The sequence below is a fragment of the Mesocricetus auratus genome, unplaced genomic scaffold (assembly GCF_017639785.1).
Source record: "Mesocricetus auratus isolate SY011 unplaced genomic scaffold, BCM_Maur_2.0 Super-Scaffold_6730, whole genome shotgun sequence".
Lineage (NCBI taxonomy): Eukaryota > Metazoa > Chordata > Mammalia > Rodentia > Cricetidae > Mesocricetus > Mesocricetus auratus.
This window is the reverse complement of record NW_024429184.1, coordinates 112,211,659-112,234,418: the sequence shown is the minus strand read 5'-3', so window position 1 is coordinate 112,234,418 and position 22,760 is coordinate 112,211,659. Positions and strand designations below refer to the sequence as shown.

General features: G+C 47.9%; 1 protein-coding gene across 8 annotated transcripts in view; it reads right to left on the bottom strand.

Moving 5' to 3' along the window:
* Positions 1-22,760, bottom strand: part of Ppp2r2b (protein phosphatase 2 regulatory subunit Bbeta) — a 390,383-nt gene that overhangs the window by 18,259 nt on the left and 349,364 nt on the right. For all 8 annotated transcript variants that reach the window (XM_040741864.1, XM_040741866.1, XM_040741865.1 and 5 more), the window contains one exon: positions 18,579-18,743. In XM_040741864.1, the coding sequence (XP_040597798.1) occupies positions 18,579-18,743 (165 nt within the window). The remainder of the gene's footprint in view (positions 1-18,578; positions 18,744-22,760) is intronic.

The window sequence follows — 22,760 nt, the reverse complement described above, 5'->3', positions numbered from 1 at the left end:
ACTGGCCCACAGTTCTCCCACAGAGGGTAAGAACTCCCTAGGGTTGCCAACATCAGCCTTTGCCCAGAAGAGAACCGTGAGAGAAATAGTCTAAAATTTAGTGAGTGGCTACTCAACCTAATATGCTTAGTGTTTTGATTTCCAGATGTGGTCTAGAGACTGGAATTGAGATCATATTCAGCACTGGAGGATTCAGAAATGGAAGCCCAGTGGCTTGATCCTTGTGATGTGCTTTTTATATACCCTGTATTGATTCCACGAATAGCTGTTCCTCAGTGAACACTGCCGCCAGGAGATGCACATCTCGATGGAGCATAAGTGTGCTGTGGAGTAATCCTCTTGTGCATGGTGAAGCTGTGCCTTTGCCAAGGCACCTTCTGATTGGTTTAATAATAAGGAGCTGAATGGCCAATAGGCAGGAGGAGGCTAGGTAGGACTTCCGGGCAAAGAGAAAAGAAGAGGAGCTGGGTCAAGGCATGGAAGGGATGCCAGAGGATACAGAGAGGAAGCAGGACATGCAGGAGGAGAGGAAAAAACCGCGAGCCACATGGAAGCACGTAGGTTAATAGAAACGGGTTAATTAAAGTTATAAGAGATAGTTAGATTCTCTTGGGTTCTAGCACTCCACCGAGGCCTATCTGGTCTACTTATCATCTGCTTCAGGACCAGGCAGAGAGAGAACAAGATGAACATACACAAGCAGTAGGGACAATGGTGCTGCTTGAACTGAGTGTCTACACCCCACACACATGGCAATTTCTGCTTGGCTCAGTTGATTGCTGCCAGGCAGGAGGGGTGTGGCTCCCACATAATCAGTGTGTATCATCTGATATGTCTACACTTTTCTGGGGGAAATTCTGTTAGTGACTAAGCTTAAAAAACTTAAGAGTGTGATCAAATATAAGTCACCTGTGAGCCACACTGGCTATAGCTTGTGACCCACGACAGACTATAAGGTGCTATGGATGTTTATGTAGCATTGTGCACATGCTCTCACTTGCTCCTGTGCACATGCTCTCACTTGCTCCTGGTCCGTTTCCCATCTGCCTTGGCTCTCCTGTTTCTCTAACTTGAGATTCAACCTTCAGGGCCTCTTTGAACCACCCAAGTACCTGCATTGTTTCCTTCCCAACTTGTTGGTAGACTTGGCTCAACTTCAAACTTGTAGTGTGTGTGTGTTGCACAGATTTACTCAGTGGGTGGAGGACAGAGGTCAATGTCAGGTGTCATTATCATTCTCCGCCTTATATATTGAGACAGGATCTCTTCAGAGAACCTAGCGCTTGCCTATGCGGACACTGGCTCACTGGCTGTCCAATGAGCTCCCAGGATCCCCAGTGTTGGGATTACAGGCATTTGGCATTGTGACCAGCCTTTTGTGTAGGTGCTGGAGATTAGAATCAGGTCCTTGTGTTTGTACATCAAACAATGTGTGACTCAGTCACCTTCCAGCTCCTCTTCCCATTGTTTTCAAAAGTCTGTATTTGTTTTAGATCCACAAGGAGTGGGGAAGTTGCAGTTCAGAGAACAGCCATCACAGAGAGAAAACATTGGCCATAGCAGCACCACCTGTCACCTGCCTGGCACAGCACAGAGGCAGAATCATCTTTACTCCATGGCTGAGGAAACGGGATGGAGAGACTGGGCCCCACAGGACCCCGTGGTCCCTGAGTGCGCACATTGTGAGGGCTCATTAGCTCCGAGGGTGGAACCTCCTTGTGCAGGAGCCTCAGCTGGAATCTATGATCTAAAGAGAAGGGGAACAAGACCCTGTGCATGGCTTGGCATTGGCCTGTCAATCTAAAGCCTGCATTTGGCTAGCATCTGCAGAGAAGTTCATTAACTGTGTGCCTGTTTGTCGTCCTTTTGTGAGGAATAGTCATTTATTAGCTAAGCAGGTCTGGTCCCTTTTTTGAGAACTGCCATTCTGGAAGGATATTGATTGAGGGGGGCTTTGAGCACATTCTCTCCAGCAGGCAGCAGCGATAGGAGGCGGCTCCAGTCCAGACAAGATGATGAGTTGGCAGTGGGGGTCTCGACAGGAGCCTAATGAAGAAATCTGCTAACAGGCAGGCCTGGCTTTACGAGAGCTCTCATTGGTCTTTTACCCCATTATACCCCTCTCCCTGCAAGGCTAGTGTGGGGCAGAGGCCCACGGGGGCCTTATCCTTTCCTCTCCAAAACTGTACTTTCCTAAGGCCAAGGGTGCCAGGGGCTCCAGGATCATGATGGTAGTGTCCTCAAGTCCTTGGAATCCTGCCACAATCACAGATTAGAGACCCAGGTCTCTCCGCTGTACCCTTTTCCCCCTCAGAAAGAGCTCTCTTTGCTCCCTCCTACTCTCTCTGATAATTTGATCCCAACAGGAAGCTGCTTGCAGCTGTTCCAAGGGCAGCCCCAGCTCCCTAGGGAGTCTCTGCCCAGGTGGAGGAGATGGCAAGTGAGTGGCCCGTTATTAGGGGTGATCGCTGGGAAGCTGGTTGTCATGGCACCGTGGAGGCTAGGGCTGCACTCTCAAGCTGTCCACAGGATTTATACATAATCATTGCCAGGAGAGGCAGACACATGGAGGGGAAGAGAAGAGCCACATCCTGTTGACAGCTGTCTCTCTGCAGACCAAGGTGGGCAGTCCATCTCAGCAGGGAACGAGCCTTGCAGAGACCCTGTGTGGGCTGGCCACAGCCTCACTGCTTTCTCGTGGCTTCTGCTGTGCGATGCTGGATGCTCATGTGTTCGAAGAGATGATTTTCTACAGAAATACATTGCTACTAATCCATCAGCAGACCTGTGTCTGGTGTCCAAAGCATGCAGGGGAAGTAGACCCATTGTTACTGGAAGAAAAACTCTGGTGCTGTGTTGGAAGAGGCAGGGGGACTGTCCTGTGTGCCAGGTCATGTGCTAAACTCTTATGTAGGTGAATTAAGGAGGCTCAGAGTTGCCTTCCGCTGGTCACTGAATTGGGGGTTGACTCTACAGTCCACTGCTGTCTCCCCTATGGTCTTACTTCTCCTCCTTTGATGATGCTGAAAATAGACACGTAGGCACTCCATATGTTGGGGAGGTTGTTGGTCCCAGAAACATGAACGAGCTAATCCATGCCTTAACCCTTGGATAAAGAGCCAAGGTTCATTATCTCTGTGTTCTCACCAGCCACAGTCAACGAGTGGGACCGTCTTTTTGTGGGTTAACATAATGCACCAGGGGTAATGTGGAGAACAGTCACCAAATTCATTAAGCACCCACTACCATTCCCCCAGAGTGCCAGACAAACTCTCATCGTAGGTTCTTCTTTCCTTTCTTATTTGTCACTTTTGCTGTGGCTGTGACCAAACACTTGACCACTATGGGGCAGGAACATTTATTTTGGCTCATGGTTTGAGAGGGTAGTGTCCATCATGGTGGGAAAGGATTTTCATACTATTTAATTGAGCTGAATGGATGGGTGATAACATCCAGGACTACTTACCACTTTCTTAAGTGATCCTGTCTTCCCATCTCCCCTCCTTTCCTCTTTGCTTTGTCTATACTGGAGATTAAACATAGGTCTTGGTGCATTCGAGGAAACTGATCTATTACTGAGAGATAGTCTCATTGGCTTCAAGCGTTCCTTCCCTCCCTCCTTCCTTCCTTCCTTCCTTCCTTCCTTCCTTCCTTCCTTCCTTCCTTCCTTCCTCCCTCCCTCCCTTCCTTCTTTCTTTCCTTCCTTCCTTCCTTCCTTCCCTCCCTTCCTCCCTCCCTCCCTCCCTCCCTCCCTCCCTCCCTCCCTCCCTCCCTTCCTCCTTCCTTCCTTCCTTCCTTCCTTCCTTCCCCTTCCAGTAGAATAGGCTGAACTGGTATTACAAAGAAAGCAGGTGTAGCTGAGGCAGTAGCAGCCAAGCTACAGAATCTCCTAAGTGGTGACTACTTTACAGCTGAAGGATAGGCATAGGGACATGGAGAGCATCCGAGCTGTAGAGTGAACTACATGGCCTCGACAGTACCAGGGGCAGAGCTGTAGGAACCATCGAGAGGTCTTGAGAAAAGCCAGGAGAGCTGCAGCATAGCAGTGGCTGAGAGAGGCAGTGCTAGGAGCAGCACAGGGACTGCAGCAACAGTTGCAGTGTTAGAAACAGCAGTGGGGTTATTAAGGGTCAAGAGGTTAGACACCCTTGACCCAAGAACAGTGACACGGCTGTCGTCAAGGGTGAAGGAATCTCGACTTCTAAGGCCTGCATAAGAGCTGTGACATGATCATAGGACTTGTGGCATGCATGAGAATTTTAACACCAAAGGGTGTCCCCTGCCTGTCTGCTATCACTGATGCCAAATTCGCAGGGATACAAAACCTTCCAGACCAGCACAAAAGAACTTCTGCCTTCAGTACAATTTCCAACTAGAGCAGCAGGACCCCAGGCTGCTAACAGTACCACCCTTAAGATTATGTGTGTGTGTGTGTGTGTGTGTGTGTGTGTGTGTGTATCAAATACTTTTGTATAAGATCTGTGGGATGACTCATGGGATACAGGTGCTTGCCACAGAGCGTTAGTTCTATCCCTGGAGCATAAAAGGCGGGAGAGGAAAACCCACTCCCAAAAGTAAGTTGTCCTCTGACCTCCATACATTAGTGTGGCACTAAGGCGTGTGTATCACATGTGCACTCACGCACACACATGCAGAATAAATCAGAATGTAGAAACATTAAAGGTTTTGCTGAGGTTGAGCTTCTTTGGTTTTCCTAGGAACTGGAACATCTTGTGCACAATGTCTATTACATCCTTCGCTTAAGAATAAAAACTATTAAACAAATGTAGCAGTAAGACAACTTCTGATAACACTTTTTTTAACCTACAGATCAATGAATCACTAACCGTTAGCAGAGAAGCTTTGTGCAGTAGATGGGAGTTACCACAGTGACCTACAACTGGACACTGTGCAGAAAAAGGGAGACTTTGGAGTGTTCAGCCCTGAACGGGATGCCTTCATCAAACTCCTCCCCTCAAGACTCAGGAATCTCTGCAGAAGAGGGGAAGGAGAGACTTTGGGGGCCAGAGGTGGGGATTTTAAGGAAATGGTATTTTGCAGACTCAGTAAAGGAGATGCACGTATGAACCCGCAGAGACTGTGACAGCACACAGAAGGCCCGCAGAAGCTCCAGCCACACGAAGTCCCATTGCAGAGGAAGGAAAGCAGTGTAATGTCCCGCCCATAGCCAAGACGCTATTTACAAGACACCTACCCTGAGAGAGGAAAACCAGTTTTCGTCAACAGAGTGACACTGGGTGTACCAACCCCACTCCGGAGAAGTTGGCAACACAAACTGGACTCCATGCTTTTTAGTGACTTTTAAAAAATCCTTCCTTCCTTCCTTCCTTCCTTCCTTCCTTCCTTCCTTCCTTCCTCCCTCCCTCCCTCCCTCCCTCCCTCCCTCCCTCCCTCCGTTTCTCCCTCCCTCCATCCCTCCCCCCTTTAAGCAAGATAAATACTGTAAAATTGAGTGGGTGTGGGATCGAGGTGGAAGGGGGTCTTGGAGAAGAAGGGATGGGAAAGAACACAATAAAATAGGTTGTATGAAATTCTTGAATTAAAAAATCACTATTATGTTATGAGACACGTGGCATTTTATCTCACATCATTCATTCCTATATCCAACCAGTATGGTTTAGGGTTAGCTAGGCTCTGTCTCTGGTCCTCTACCATGAATAACTTCCCAAGGGCAACAAGTATGCATTTGACTAACATCAGTTCATATTCTATGGTCCAACAAGGACAAGAACACAGGAGATTCTTAACAGAGACTGACTGTTTGGGAACACATGGGATACTTTGGTGGTAAAGGTGTGCAAAATCATTTTCCAGTTTAATTGTTTCTCACTCTGTTCAGAGTAAACTTTTTTGTGTGTGGTGCTAGGGACAGATCTCAGGGTGACTCACTCCACCGTGAGGCCACACGTACAGCCATTCAGCTTGCACAGTTTGTAGTTAGTGTCTGTTGTCCTTGACATCGGGAATCTAAATTTCATGTTCAGCTTAAAGTGAACTTTATGTTAGAAACACTTACTAATTTCCTGGCCTGTTTTAGCATACGCCTTCCTATCCCATCTTGTTCAGCACAATATTATGTTAATATTTGCTTTGATTCCCATGTTTCCCCACCTAAGCTTAATGATCCCATTTTCCCCCTAATATGTAACCTTTCAATTGCCAACTTTGTTTCCATGCAGGGGTTTTCAAAAGCCATCACAGTTTCAGGATATACTGGCTGACAGGATGCCCATACAGAAGTTAATTCTTATTGAAATGCTTATGCTGAGGTTAAAGATAGAAAAGAGAGTATCATTATGAGCGTTGAAGGGGGGGCATTGCCTGCCTTCTGCTGCCTCTTGTCTGTGCTGGGGGATGATGGGAAGCAAATGCTCACAGCGATTCAACAGAGAAAGGACTTGTGAGATGGGCCGAAAGCCGTTTGAGTGGATGGCAGCACTCACGACTCAGTTATTGATGCCACCTGCTGAGCTGTCGAAATAGAATTATGTGAACCACACAGGGGCTCGAATTAGCCGATATATTTAACACAGGTCAATTACACACATAAGAGATCCCCCCTTCTCTTCTCCACCTTTCAATGCACACAAGTACTAAGGGTAGCTGGTAGTCATCATTTAAAGTAAGGAATAAACTGGATTGCTGTGAATGCTCTAGATAGCCTTCCCTGGGTTTGAATTCCTCAGCTACCAAAACCAAGCAACCAAACCAAAGCAAACCAAACCAAGACAAAGACACCCAGCCAGGCATGCCCATGCCTGTAACCTTAGCACTTGGGAGGTCAAAGCAGGACTGTCTGGGATAAAAAAAAGGCCTTTAGGAGTTTTCATTAAGATCGGTAAAGCTAAAAGCTGAGGAGATAGAGGCTTCTAATGTTTCCTAGCAAAATGTGTCAATGCAAACATTATATGAGTTTTTCCCCCCAAGAATCTTAGAGCTCTCTGATCTTTGCAAACCTTCTAGCGAGCCCTTCATTTAGACCTGTGCTCCTGTGCTCAGACTGAAGCACAGGGGAGCATCCTGGTTTCTCTGCATGTGTGTGTGTGTGTGTGTGTGTGTGTGTGTGTGTATGTGCGTGCCTATGCCTGTGTGTGTCTCTCTCCGTGTGCCTATGCCTGTGTGTGTGTGCCTGTGTGTGTCTCTCCATGTGCTTATGCCTGTGTGTGTGTGTGTGTGTGTGTGTGTATGTGCGTGCCTATGCCTGTGTGTGTCTTTCTCCGTGTGCCTATGCCTGTGTGTGTGTGCCTGTGTGTGTCTCTCCATGTGCTTATGCCTGTGTGTGTGTGTGTGTGCCTGTGTGTGTGTGTGTGTGTGTGTGTGTGTGTGTGTGTGTGCTTGCATGTGTGCCTGAGGTTAACCTTGAGCAACATTCCCTAGGAACATCCATCTCATTTTTGAGTCAGATTCCCTCCTTGGTTGGAACTTGCCACAGAAGCTAGGGTGGCTGACTAGTGACCCATCGGGGTTATGAGCACGCACCACATGTCTGGCTCTTTTGCATGGGTTCTGGAGACTGAACTCGGGTCTTCATGCTTTCACAATTGCCAACAAACCCTTTACTGACGGAGCTATCTCCTTAACCTCCTCATCCTTGGTTGTTGGCCTCACCCTCCACAGACAGTGTACAAACAGACCTGCTAGTTACTGCTCCAAACATCCAATTTGACATCCCAAGAACTTTCTCACTCTTCTCCTTGTCTTCACTCTTTTTCCTGATGCTTCATTCCTAAGTGGTCCCAGACACCCATCTACTTGTTTCTATAAAACCTTCCTACATGTCACTTTCTCTATTATAGTAACATTGAAAATCCTTACCACAGCCTACAGGGATACCATGTTGCCCAGTTCCTATGTCCTCTGCACAGCATATGGCATGAAGGGTACCAGTTGCGTAAAACAGAGTTTGAATGTAGCTCCTCACATATTCTAGGCCCCCAGCTCACCCCCTTCCCTGAGCGGTCCTTCTCATAACACAGTGGCTGGTCCCTCTCGTCACTGCCCATCTGCTAAGCACAGCCCCACCCAGAGCATCTCTTCACCAAATCTGTTTGTCCGTGTGACTGTGCTACAAGCTGCGTGGTAGAGAGCTCTGTCGTCTTAGTGCTTGGCAAAAATAAACATCCACTGAATCCTTGAGTAACAGATGATCTCTACCTCACAGAGTCTTCCCAGAACTCAAAAGTTACCTTATGGTCTGTTTATTTTCATTTTTTCATACTTGTAGTGCCTAGGAAACTATTTTAACATTAATATAAGTTAGACAAGGTTCAGTGGGCCTTTTTCTCCATCTCTTTCTCCCCCCTCCATTCCTCTTCCCCCTCTCCATACCCAGGATATTGTGAACAGGGCTTTCCACTTGCTAAGAACATGTGCTATCACTAACCTAAACCCCAGCTGCTAGACATGCATTCTTAAAGCTAGAAATGAACCAACCCTGTCAACTACTACATTATGTGAACCTTCCCAGCTCTTCAAAGAGAAGCACCAGATGCACACTATCATATTACATGATTACAGTCGTTTGCCTCTTTAGAGGACTTGTTCAGCACTATGCTGTGTGCCTAGGGAGTCATAAACAGAGTCTAGCCACAAGGGAGGGGAGATCTGACTCAGTGAGAAGAAACAAAACAGAGCTGTGAATACATGGCATTTAGTGTTTAGAGAGGGCATTTCAACTGGCTTGGGAGGCCAGGAAGTCTTTTTGGTCAAATGGGCCTTATCTGGAACTTGAGGGGTACGATGGAAAAAAAACTTGGCTGCAAGGATGTCTACACCCTAACCCCTGCAGTCTATGGGCTCCTCCTGTGACAAAAAGGAAACAGGACTGGATAGGATTATGGTGGCTAATTAGCTGATCTTAAAATGTGATTGTTCCGCTTCATCTGGGTAGATGTCACACAAACCCCTAAAATAGGAGGAGGAGGAGGGGGATGAGGAGGAGGAGGAGGAGGGAGGAGGAGGAGGAGGAGGAGGAGGAGGAGGAGGAGGAGGAGGAGGAGGGAGGAGGCGGCAGAAAATGAGGCAGTTGTGTGATGTGAGAGTCTCAAAGTCTGGAAAAGGGAGGCAGGCTCTGGAAGATGAAAAACTCAAAGTCAATTCTTTCCAGAACACCCAATTTAACCAGAGGCACCCATGTTACGCGCCTGCACTCCAGAATGGCAAGAAGACAGTTCTGAGAGGTTTAAAGCCCTAGGAAGCATCAGGTTTGCTGACTTGTCTCTGGAAGGAAGGAATGGACTACCTTAGGATCCTGCCAACATCTGCTAAAACACTGGAGAGGCCAGGGACCCTCCCCAGAGAAAACAGCTGCCAGGTAGTCCCTGACTCTGGTTTACTTGAACTCCACTATGAATGCTTGCCTGTGCCTATGACTAGTTTGTTGGTAATGGCTTGTCACAGACAACAATGACCAGTAAGTTTGCCCAGAGACATTCTAGGGCCAGAGCCACTTACCACCCCACAGGTGACACTTCCCATCTTGTATGTCTTGAAGCGGAGTGCCATGTGCACATGGTAATTTCAACCTCTGCTGCCTTCTCACCCAAGAGCTCAAGCAGAGAAGAGGGCAGGACCTGGGACGGTGTCAACTGTTAATGAATGATACTCACTTCCAAAATTAATAAGCTTTCTAGTCCTTGGGAAAATCCACTCAACTGCAATCTCCAGGATGACTAATTGACAGAACTGGTAAATTAATCAAAAATGGAAATGAAGGTGGAAGAAGGGGGATGGGATTCTATTTTTATCCGGTTGTGGGGCTTGTCTGCACTGCTGTTAATTGCTGCTAAGCTTGAATGGGATAGATGTGTGTGTGTGTGTGTGTGTGTGTGTGTGTGTGTGTGTGTGTGTGTGCGTGTGTGTGTGTGTGTGTGTGTGTTCTGCTTCATGTATCAAGGCTGTTTGGCTTTTCTCCAGGTGTGGTGTGTGTCTCTGTGTGTTTGTAATCCTGTCATCAGGAAAAAGCGTTTTAATAAAGGGCTTTGTTTCTCTAACCCAACAAAGCTCGCCTACAGTAAACAGTGTTAATTATGCCCCAGATCGATACTGAACCCCCTTTGGAGGCTTTAGAATGAATCACGGCTGCAGTTATAGTTGATGCCTTTGGACACATTCCATTAGGAGCCTGGGGAAGGAGACACCGGTTTTTTAGGGTATCTCGTGGCTTACAGAACCTGGGCTTGGCAATGAGGAGTGGGAGTGGAGTTCACGTCCTGTGCAGAAGCTGACTTAACACTGCAGCCAGAAATGTTTAGGCTAGGGCATTGGGCTGAGGTGGGTAGGATAAGTTGCAGACCCATGAAATTATTGTTCTGGATACTGAAAAGCAATCATGCATTTCCCCTGCCGAATACACAGAATGGCAGTGATTTCTCAGGGAAGTAGACAGACATGGGTTTGAGTATGGTTCTGGCCCTGGAATCTGGGGCAAGTTTCTTCATCTCTACATCTTATCTGTTAACTGGGGCACTAAGACCAACAATCTTTGTGAAAATTAAATAAGACATAGAAGAGTTAAAACAAATAACACATCCTTCTGAATGCCTTCCACCTTGGGGGAAAATGAAATTTCTGGTTTGTATTTTTGGGTTAGGCCTCAAACTTGGCTGTTTTCTTTTTTTCAAGGTTTATTTATTTGTTATGTATAATGTTCTGTCTGCATGTATCCCTGCAGGCCAGAAGAGAGCACCAAATCTCATTACAGATGGTTATGACCCACCATGTGGTTGCTGGGAATTGAACTCAGGACCTCTGGAAGATCAGGCAGTGCTCTTAACCTCTGAGCCATCTCTCCAGCCCAGCTGTTTTCTGAAGGAGGGTATTCACTAAAATAGTTCAGTATTTAAGGCCTGAAGTACTGTCACCTTTATTTCCTCAACACAAAAAGGCCTGATGGTCCTTAATCATGGTCCATGCACTGCAGGATTGAAGGCTGAATAGAAAGTCTGCCTTGGTGGCCCCTGAAGGCAGGACTTCCTATGGCCTTGATTGGGCTACAGTCTTGCCCTTGTGGAAGGGCTTATTTAGTAAAAAAGGACCACAGACCTAAGGCCAACTGGTGGAGCCACTCAATGGACTGCTGCTGAGAGTCTGCTCCCACTGCTGCTATGGAGAGATGTCTTGACTCCTCCCTGGGGATCCTCCATGACTAGGTGGCTCTCCTGTAAGTCTTGAGTATAAGCCAGTCCCTCCCAGAGGCAGGGAGAATGGCGACAAGCCTGCCTAAAGCACAGTAGTGTAGAGGTTCAGTTGAAGGACCGAACCCATATCTATGGGCGATGTGGTATCCCGTGATTGATTTCACTCAGAAGACGCACACTACATGTCGGCAGGACATGTTTCCTTTCATTAATAGTGAAAAGCTACCACAGGGCCAAATTTCGTGATCTTTGTTGGCATCTCAGAAGCATTTGGTAACTTTGGTCCTAGCATCTTTCTGCACCATCCTCTGTGCTTTGCTTACACACCTGGATTTCCTCTTACCCCGGCAACCAACTGTCTTCTGCATACCCCATTGTTAAGTGTTGATTGACATCCATTGGCCTTGGTCCTGGACCTCCACTCTTCTCTAACCACACCATGTCTCTTTAGTAGAATCATTCTGTCATGCAGCTTGGAACACCATGATATGCTTATGACTCCTTAACCTTGTCCTTGTAGTACAACATCTTCTTGAGCTTCCAGATCAATGTATCTAGTGACCAACAGACTTCCAATGGGATGACTCATAGACAGCATCTGGAGACAGCTAGAGAGGCGGGCTTAGTCTTTCTACAGTGAACCAGCTCCTCTCTTGCATCCTCACTTCTGTATCTTTCCACTGCACCATCAGCCAAACCAACACAAGACAGCTCCTTTCCCCCTCAGATCTGCCTCCCTGTTTCAAATCTCCCAGCAAGCCCTCACAGGCTGACCTTCGGAGTAGACCACACCTATGGCCACTCCTTGGTAGTGACTATCCTTTCTCCTGAGACAATGGAAGGAGTCTCCCAGTTGGCTTTCTTGCTCCCAGGCTGGCTGCCCTATTTTTGAGAAAATATTTTTAAGGTTATAAATACGCTCCAAGATAGCCATGCTCTTTCTGCTCTTTCTGAGGTGTGTGTGTGTGTGTGTGTGTGTGTGTGTGGTATTCATCCGTATGGGGGCACATGCACATGTGTGTGTATGTGTGAAGCCGGATTGGGTGCCTTCCTCAAACACTCTCCATTTTACATATTGAGGCAGGATCTCTCATTGAACCTGGAGTTCATGGATTCAGCCAGTCTATCTAGCCAGCATGCTCTGCGGTTCTCTGTTTCTGCCTTCTGAGGGCTGGGATTTCAGGCCTGGTACCATGCTCACCAGACATTTACATGGGTGCTAGGGATCTGAGGTCCAGTTCTCATGCCTACATCACAAGCACTTCACCCAAGGAACCATCTCCACAGCCCCAAGCCAGGTCTTTCTTGGGGTATATTCTGAGAAATGCACTGTTAGGTGCTTTTGTTGTGCAAACATAAAAGATGATGGATAAGGTGTTATAGTGATATAATTTCAGGGGACACTGTCATTAACCAAAATGACCTTATGCAGCTCTAGCCTGTATTCACTTCCTGCTAATGGCTCCTTATCTTTCTTGGAATGAAACCCATGGGCTTTTCTCAGGCTACACTTTCTTGCTTCCTTTTGCACTGCTCTCTGCAGAATCATCCCCATGCTCTGCTCTTCACTGCCACTGGACCCTTCCACTAATTCAGCTCTAGTTCAGAGGCTTTCACTCAGGCCACTCTACGGAAACAGCCCTGCCCCAGCTACTCTCTGACCCTGTGTTATTTCCTATTGCTTGCACCACTATCTGACAATATGCTGCTGATCTATATTTTGAATATACTCGTTTCTTTGCCCCATGGAATGTCACCTTCTGGATGGAAAAAGCCAGAGGATGTTTAATAAGTCCTAGTTGAATAATTGGTTCCTAGTGTTCTAGTGAATTAGAGAGACATGGACAGGAAGCTGATGCTTTCCCCCAGGTGGTCAGAGTAGTAGGAGAACACAGTCATCACAGCCCCTACACAAAGTAAGCATGGTTCTTATTAAGCGCAATGGAGCAATGAACAGAGAATTGCAAGGCTAGAAAGATAAGAAGCCAGTGAACTGTATAGGTCTGGGTCAACCCATAGCCATGTTTGTTTCTACTCCATAATTATATACCTTTCTCTCTCTCTGATTGAGTAATGATCAGAAGGTTCCTCACAGGGTAGGCACGGGGATGAAATGGGCCCACACTTGCCTATTTGGCTTGCTTCCTGGACATTGTGGAACATCACAGAAACCAGCTGTGGTTATGGGGGATGGCATAACATCTTCACTATCACTGCCTATCCTCTTGATTTCATTCTTAAAATAAGACGCATATGGTAGGGAAGAGAGGGGGAGGCAAGGGGAGGAGATAGAGGGAGAGGGAGGTAGAAGGGAGAGAAGGAGGAGGGAGAAAGGGAAAGAGGGAGAGGGAGAGAATCTCCACCTTGTACCATACTATGTGTCAGTCACTATTCTGAGGCTTCATGGGTGTTACTGCATTGATCCCCCAAGTACCTACAAGGCAAGTACAAGCACTAGCCATTTTTTTTTTGCAGGTGAGAAAATGGAGGCAGAGAGAGGTAACCTGCTCAAGATTGCTCACTTTGGTCATTGTGACATAGGCTGATAGTGGTCACCTGGTATTCCGTGTACTCACTGCTGTCCGGAAGGAGAAAGAGCAAAACTATCTTGGACCATGTGTGGAGGGACACCAGGCTGGACTCCACACCACCTATGCCCCTGATGGGTACCTAGTAGGTACAGGGAGTGTTGCTTTGTCCTGAAGACCCATAGTGGAGTTAGGGCACCCTGGGTGCTCCCCTTCTATTCATGGACTCTGTATACACTGTACAAATATAGCCCCAACATAGAGCCAGCCTATAAAGCAGGCCCGCATTCCATGCCATCCAACACCCCCTGCCAGCTAGTCTCTGAAGGTGTCTCCGCACAGTCACTCTCTCATTGCTGTGCTGTAGCTTTGCAGCCTGCTAAGTTCATCACAGGAGACTCACTTGTTCTTGTCTTCCAGTGTGTCCGCAGGACCCCAGAAAGCCAATTCTCTCCACTCCTTCAATGTACCCCAGTCCCAATTGTGGGTTTCCCTGACCCTTCTTTTTATTTGATATACAAATTTAGGTTCATCTTAGACAAATAGTAAAATTATATGTTTGTCGAAGACTTATTTTAAAACAAAATTCTTTATGATTTACTACTAACATTTCTGCTTTTTTTCTTTTATGTTGTTAACATGGTTTGACTTACTATGGACTAAACTCAAACTCTACTTACTGTCACTTAAGGGTGACTTTTCAGTAGGAAACAGACGCCTTAGCTCAGAGCCTCTGAAACAAATTAAAATCCTCTTTAGAGGAAAATGGCTTCAGGACCATGGAAAGTTCCCAGACTGTGTTCTCCCCAAAGCCAGAACAATGAAGCCTTTCAATACAGTTCCTTTGGTCCTCCATCTCCGTACTGCCTTTAAAAAAAGGCCACACTCCCTGCGCTCACTGTGCATGAAGACTGTGTGAACCTGATGTCCGCCATCTTTTTCTGTCCTTACTGCCTGGAGGGAAAACAATGGCCCAAGGGAAGGGACAAGGCCAGGATAGGAGACCCCTGGCTCTGTCCACTTACAGAATTTCTCATCTCTTCCTCCTGTAGGGGACAAACGTTGTGCCCCACAGCTAACATGCAGAGGTCTTGTCTTGTTCCCATGCCTCAGAATGTGACTGTCTTTGGAGATCAGGCCTAACCCAAGATGACTTTTATAAAGGGATTCTGGACAAAGGTACACACAGAAAAGATATATACACATAAGGAGAAGATGGTGGAGAGAGGGGTGTGAGCAGCCCAGTTAGCCTGCCAGCTGACACGTTTCTGTTAACCGAGACAGGGCTGGGTAAGAATGCCTGAAAACCTGTGCTTGATTCCAGAGTCCACATAAAAACACTGGATACACAGTGCATGTCTGTAATCCCAGTATTTCTATGGAAGTGTGGGAGGCTTAGACGGAAGAATTACTCAGGGGCTTGCAGGACAGCTCAGCTCAAGCATACCGTGTGGCAGAAGCTTCAGGAGAGACCCTGCCACACAGATAGAAGGAAGGAGAATTGACTCCTGAAAGTTGTCCACTGACTTTCATGAGAGCTTAATGTTTAAATTAACAGGACGAGTAAAGATGTGGTACATGCACGCCCACTTTCACACTAAATAAAATTTAAAGACTGCAGAAAAGAATCGCGGGACAGTAACATTTTGCTGTCAGTTAGGGGCACCTGGGTAAGTGAGTATGCCTTCTCTCACAGGTCTGCGCGGCCATCTACCCATCTCTTTCCCACAAGTGCTCAGTCTGGCTCCACACCAGCCAGAAGATAATCGAGGGCCATGGTGGAAGGTTGTTCCAGACAGAGGAAGAACTTACACAAAAACCCTGAGGCTAGAAGGGGCTAAAGCGTTGTTGGCAGTACAGGAAGCAGGCCAGTGTGGTCAGGATCCCTGCAGCCTAAAGGATGGAGACGGTCCAGATGATCCTGCGTGTGCAGGAGAGGAGCTGGGATTTTAACTCTTGGTTTTTAGGCTGGCCTTCATATCCTCTGGCCAGTTTCTCCACCCACTCTCCAGCACGCGCGTGTGGAGAGAAGCAAGCAGGGTCCAGCCCGGCGAAGCTTTGCTGCCTGGGCACCCTTTGTTTCAGGCACTCCAGACTACAAATGCAAACACCTCACTGCTGCCAGAAGCAATAAAAAAATCAGAAAATAGAGAGGGAGAGGACAAATCATCTCTCCCAACCCCTGCTGAGCATGCAGAGTGAGGGACATATGGAAATTAATATATTCGGCTCTGATAACACGGTTTTCCTGGGTGTTTTGATTAAATGCCGACGGTTATTAAATACCCTCCTCCTCCATGCTCGTCTCTGAAAGCCTATGTTGCTTTTCATTTTGAACTCTGATGAACTGTCTCGTGCCACTCACACCCTCCGCTGAGCCTCAGCCACTGCAGCCTGGCATTAAGGAGAAAATCTCAGTGGAGAAAATCAATATGTGATGTCAGGCGGGAGGTCAGAACACGGGCCTCCCCAGTTGGCAGGAGCTGGGACCCGGTGGCTTTGGAACAAAGGGAGGTGTGCCCTGAAGAAGGTCAGCCTTTTGGCCCAGTCAGGAAAATGAATCTACTTCTTAATTAGATTAACAGGCTAGTATCTTGCGATGAAAAGCTGGGCTAGGCTAGGGTGGGCAATGGGCAGGTTTGTTGAAGGCTTGGAATGCACTCACTAGCTCCTGGTCTCCCTAGGGACTGGACTGAGGACTTTGATCTTGTAGGGATGTGTGGCACCAGGGATGGAGGAAGGAGAAGACCCTGGGGGCTCCCGGGTGTGTGTTCAGACACACCTCCTGCTTCTGCTTGTAGGAATGACCTTTCCCTATACTCTTCTTACTCCTTGGTCTTTACATTTCCGATCAGCAACCATTGCCTTGTAAGGTCCCCATGATGCTAACTGACAGCACAAAGTGCTGCCGGCCCATGTCACCCGACGAGCCAGCAATGCTCTGTTTGTGACTCTCTGATGGCGGCAGGTGTCTTTACTCTTCTGCCTGCTTAATTTTCTCTGTCAACTTGGCTGGTTGCAGGTGCCCAGATATTTGGTCTGACATTCTTGTGTTTCTGCAAGGGTGTTTTGGGATAAGTTTAACATTTAAATTAATAGGCTGAATAAATATTGACCTCTTAATGTGGATGAGCCTCCTCCAAGCAGGTGAAGGCTTGATTGGAAGAAAGAGACGGTCCTCTTGTGAGTGTCAGTATCTCTCTCCACCTGACTGATTTGGGGTTGTGATGATTACTGGTTGGAGTTGAATTGAGACTCTGGGATCTTCAGCCTGGTGGCATGGGGGAATGGAAGACCGTCTCTTCTCCCAGAACTTTAGCTCACTGAGTGCAGATCTTATGACTTAATGTTCATATGTGAGCAAGTTCCTAATAATAAATCTCTTTATACATGCCACTGCCATTCCCCACTTCTCTGTAAGACCTTGGCTAGGACAGTGAGCTCTAAGAGACAGAGAAGTACATCTGCTTTTTCTCATCCTTGTGTCTCCAGAGTTGGATATAGTGCCTGGCATATGGTATGTACGTGGTGAATATGGGGCCTCCTGTACCTGGCAGAGGCGTAGGGGTGCTAAGTATCTTACAATGGCAGGCCTGGGGTGGTGGCTGTGGAGGAGTATGGAAGCCATTCTGCTCGCCATCTACTGCTCCCTCCTCATGCTCCGAAGGCACCAGCACTGCCTTATTCGTGTAACTGTGTTGGCCCCTTCTGCCCACGTGCTCTATGTGGACTGTGGGGCTCAGGAGGATTGATTGAGGTCACATGGGCACCAAGTGCCCTGAGTTTACCTGTGTTCCCCACGTACTGTTTTAAACATTCTCATTTAAAAACCTCTAAAACCTGGTCCGTTCTCCAGCTTGAGGTCTGGGCTCACAATTTTCCCAGTCCGTTCACAGTTTATTCTTCTGCATTCAGGACTCCTGCGGGCCTGCTTGACTCTAAATCCCAGGCTGGTATCTGCCACACTGGCTGTGAGGGCCTCTGAGCTTCTTGAGGCCCCCTCAGGAGTATCTCTAGGTCAGTGGTTCGCCCATCTTGTTCCATATTCACTCACCAGAGAGAGCCTGCCCCTCAAGGTAGCTCATGTTACCTCATACGCAGCAGGTCCCAAACTGAGCACAAATGCTTCGTGCCTCGACTGACTTCCTGTAGCCCGCATCCCGCACGCCATTCATGTCACTAATTGGGTGTGTCTTCTCTCCTCTTCTCCTAACCCAGCATTTGCCCCTACCTCTCCCTGCTTCTCCTATCCCAGTGGTTCTCAACCTATGGGTCACAACCCCTTTGGGGGTCACATATCAGATATCCTGCATACCAGATATTTATATTACAATTTATATCAGCAGAAAAATCACAGTTATGAAGGAGCAACATGAATAATTGCGTGGTCCGGGGTCACCACAGTATGAGGAACTGTATTGCGATGGTCACGGCATTAGGAAGGTTGAGAACCGCTGTCTTATCCCTTCCTCATCCCCTGTGTATCCTCACTACAAGCCCCCTTACAGCCCAGCAAGTCCGGTTAACTCTGCTTCCGAGACCTATCTGGGATTCTCCGCTGCTGGCCGTGCTACCTCACCTCCGTGTCCACACCACCCCTAACAGTCTCTTCACCGTTTCCTTGTGCTCCTCACAGCAGTGAGTGATCTCCACAACGAATGCAGCTCAGCTCACAGTGCTCAGCCCTTGCGGGCAGGGTTTTCTCAGCATGCGAGTGCTGCCGACCCGAGCATGGGGCATCCCCTTCTCTGGAACATTAGATGTGGGGGGGGCTGACTCCCCAATCAGCTTAACAAGTGTGATTTCTTTACTCCCGCTGTTAAATGAGACGGAACCCTTCCAGGACCCCCCTCCTCCTCCCAACCTCCACGGCTCCTGTGTCAATACTCACACTTGGTGTGCCTGTCACACAGGGCAGATGCCCGCATGTCACACAGCCGGATTGTCCCCTTGCTGCTGCTGTACACAAAGGTGTTGCAGTGATGGGGGTGGAACTCGGCTGCCGTGATCACCTCTGTGAGCTCCTCCATGTTGGCTGGCTTGATATCCACGATGTCTGGCACAGACGAGTCAAGGAAGAGCAAGGAGAGGGGGGCAGAGCTTGGGGCATCAGCAACCCTTGCTGTGAGTGCTGTGGGAGCATTTACCATGCACAGGGGCATCTCGCTGGGAGGCGGTTAGCGGAAAAGCAGGCAGCAGTAATTTCTGGCAGATGAGGCTCAGGGACTTTAAGGGATGGGGGCTGCCCTGTGGTCAGAGGAAGCATTAGAACTTAGGTCTAAGCTGGGTGCAGTGGCTCATGACTCTAATTACTGAACTTAGGAAGCTGAGGCAAGAGGATTGCTGTGAGTTCCAGTCTAGCCTGTGAAATCCTGTCTCAATGAAGTTACGTATCCTAACTCCTCTATTTCATCTTCTGTGACACATAGAAGAAGAACTCATACTTGCCCACAAGGTCATTTGAGGGTTTCCCACTCTATAGCGACAGCTAAGGATCCAGCTAGGCCCACTCCAGCCAAACTATTGAATTTGGACTCTTCCTGGGATCTCTTGACTGATAAGTGGCACCTGCAACAGGCTGCAGGCTGCAAATCCTTTCCCTGTGGACGATCCATAAAGCAACAGCAGCTGCCTCTCAGTGAGGGTTTGTTAAAGAGCCTCTCAGGGCACACGTCCTGAACTTTGTCTCATTTAATCCTTACAGCAACACTGCGAATAACACTTTTTACAACCCTGTTCAGGGATGGAAGTGGAGGTTCTGTGAGCATTCAAGAAGTTTCCACAAGAGACGTGGCTAAATGGGCTGGAGAGATTCTCAGGTGATGGTGCTTGCTGCTAAGTCTGCTTGACCTGAGTTTGATCTCCAGGGCCCACTGGGTAGGAGACAGCCAGCTTCCACAAGCTGTGTTCTGACTTCCACAGGCATGTTAAGCAACATGTTAACTACTCGTCTATTTTCTCCTCTCTCTCTCTCTCTCTCTCTCTCTCTCTCTCTCTCTCTCTCTCTGTCTGTCTCTCTCACACACACACACAAAATCCTCTCTCCTTTGAGATAAACAGCCCTTCTAGTCTCCCTCCATAAGCTGTGATTTGATAGGGCTGAGGTGTCAGGTAGGAGCTTAAGTGTCAGAAAGAAACCATCTACGTGTAGTGAGGGATTTGAGATCATTTGGGATATACTCAGTTTTAGCCTCCAGGTTCCTACCTCCCCAGTATATTCCTTTGTAATAATAATAATAATAATAAAATATTCAGGTATATGCATATATATATATTTGAGGCTATATCCTTGTCTATCAGAATGAAACATTTAGACTTTTGTTTATAAAGCAAGTCAGTGGAGATGAAAACAAATACTTTCCAAGGAACATATAGCAGAAGTGAAGGAATTGGCTTGTGGATGCCCTGTCACATCCCTACCAAAAGTCTGGGAGCTCCTGGCTGGGGCTGCGGTTCTGTCTGGGGACCAGCTGTACCTGGTCACGCGGATGTTGGGGTGTGGCAAAGCTGATCAAGAGGACCTGCACTCCTCTGGCTGCGCCACTCGCGCGCCACCTTTCTGAGGCTTGCCCTGATCACCGCGTTGGTTTCCCCTTTTCTTACCACATTTTTCTTTAGATTACCTCACTTTTTCATCTTTCTAAGCAGTAAGCCAACATTCACAAAATGATGGGTGAAAATGAACACATACTGATTCAAATGAAATGTATGGGCCAGGAATCTTTGAGCCACACTTCGGCAAAAAAAAAAAAAAATGTGTTATATGAACAAACAGTAGCTTGACACAGCCCATCCTAGAGATGCTTTTGCCTAAGCAAGCAACACAGCTCCCTCTTCGGCATGGAGACAGGCGCAAACATGCAATATGCTCATATTTTAAGCCCTAGTAGCGCCAATTAGGTACTCTTGTGCTAACAGACGTAGACACGTGCTAGCAAACGCCACCTAGGTTCCTGCTAGATCTGTGGCCGCGAGGGATTTGTTCCAGTGGCTTTGCATCGGGCTGCGCCTCTGGCTGTTTATCTTGTGGGCATCCCGCTGCATTCTTTCTAAAATTAGTATGAGCCTGCGCTAACGTCGCCCTTTGCCACATTTCCATCCACCAAAACTGGGTGCAAAGATGACTCGGCTCAGCAGGGCATGTGTATTCCTGGGTGAACAAATTGCTGCCTCTCAACTTAGCCTCTGCCTTTGGGATGCACGCCTGGAGCTCAAGCCCAAACAGCTCGGGAAGGGCTGCAGGCGGCAGCTCTGATGTGCTTTCTGGCTGCTGACCTGTGCCTTGGGCTTGGCAGGCAAGCCCCGGATAGGGTAAGCAGGGGTTCCTGTTCAGTTGCTCCGTACCCTGCAGTGCCGGCAAGCACGCTTCCCTTTTCCTAAAGCAAGGAGAGAAAATCTGGTGTCAGCTTTCTCAGCCGTACCAGTATAGCTCAGCAAACGAGCTGCACTGGCAGAGAGATCTTTGCCGTGTGGGCGAGGGAGGTGCCACAGTCACAGTTATTTTTTCTACCTAAAAATAAAGTCCCAAAGTCAGAAGATGAGAAAACAAAGTGCCTAAGCGTATCTGTGCCTCCGGGAGCATCCTCCCACCGTCGAGGACATCTTCCTGGACCGGTGCCCCGTGCATCTGCCTCTGTCCTCTGTTGCTAGGTCTGCTCCGCTTCCCGCCCACCAGCCCTTCATCTGAAGCACTTGATTCTTCTCCAAGGTCTGAGTCGTCCTCCTGATACAGTGCTCAGCTTTGACCCAGGTTTGGCCAGGGGAAGAAGCCGTGATTCTGTCCCGTTTTTAGCACAACCAGCCGTAGCTGGTGCCTACCAAGTGTTGAGCCTGCCCTATGCTCTCATTTGTCCTCCATCACAGGCAGGTGAAGTCAGAGCCATTAATAGTCCTATTTTACAGCTGACAAGACAGATAAATACATTTTTCTTCTCATCAGGAACAACTGTTGTTTCTGAAGTCTGTTCTTTGCCATTTTCATCCATGGGTTCATTACACTTGGGTTACTTTTGACGCTGCCCTCTTTCGTCTCCCTCCTGTTCTTATCATCCTCTCATCCCCCCCCCCCCCCCAGACACGGTTTCTCTGTGTAGCCCTGGCTGCCCTGGAACTCACTTTGTAGACCAGGCTGGCCTTGAACTCACAGAGATCTGCCTGCCTCTGCCTTCCAAATTCTGGGATTAAAGACGTGCGCCACCAACGCCCACCCTTTGTCCTTTCTTTATGTTCCTTTTCTGTATTCATATGCCTTTGCTTTTTTGTTTATTTTTTTGAGACCCAATGAGCTTAACTGGGGGCATCTGTGTGGCCATGGCTTTGCATTATTTGAGCGTGTGTATGTGCACACATGTGCCGAGGTGTGCAAAGGATATTGGTGGAGTTGGATTTTCTCCTACTTCGTGGATCCTGGGGATTGAACTCAGGTCATCAGCCTTGGTGGCAAGAAACTTGCCGAGGCATTTTGCTGACCTCTACTAGAACATTTTTAGGGTCATATGACTGTGTGGGGGTAGAGCTGGGGTTTGCACTCAGGCTTGTGCCAGGATTCTTTACATGCAGCCTCACTGTATTCTATGAGGAACGGCCTCATGAGGACAGTTTCCCTAAGTGGTTTGTCTGGCTCTAGGGTAGCAATGACTGGCTTCCCAGAGAGAGCTCTATGCCCTTTGAATTATGCCCCTGAAATATCTCCAACTACATTTCCAGGATGGGATTTTCTAGAACCAGAACTGTTATGTCCTATGACATCATTCATTTGCTTGAGCTAGGAGTTGGAACTAAAAACCTAACAAGGGCTTTCTTGTCCTTTTTTTCAAAGGGAAGACTTTGCTGGTTCTAGAAACATGTGAGAGAGTCTAGCTGGCAAAATTTGATGTCTTCTGAGGAAGACAGGAGGAAATCCACTCTGATGCCCAGAAACCCAGGCCATTTCTCTCTCAGGTTCCAAAGGGAGATGTGTGGCTACATCACACATGCTGCCCGCTTCATATGGGGAACGAGGGAGAAAGGCGCCAGGCAAGGCAAGGTGCCCTGAATTACTGGAAAATTGGATGATGTATTTTGACAGTCAATT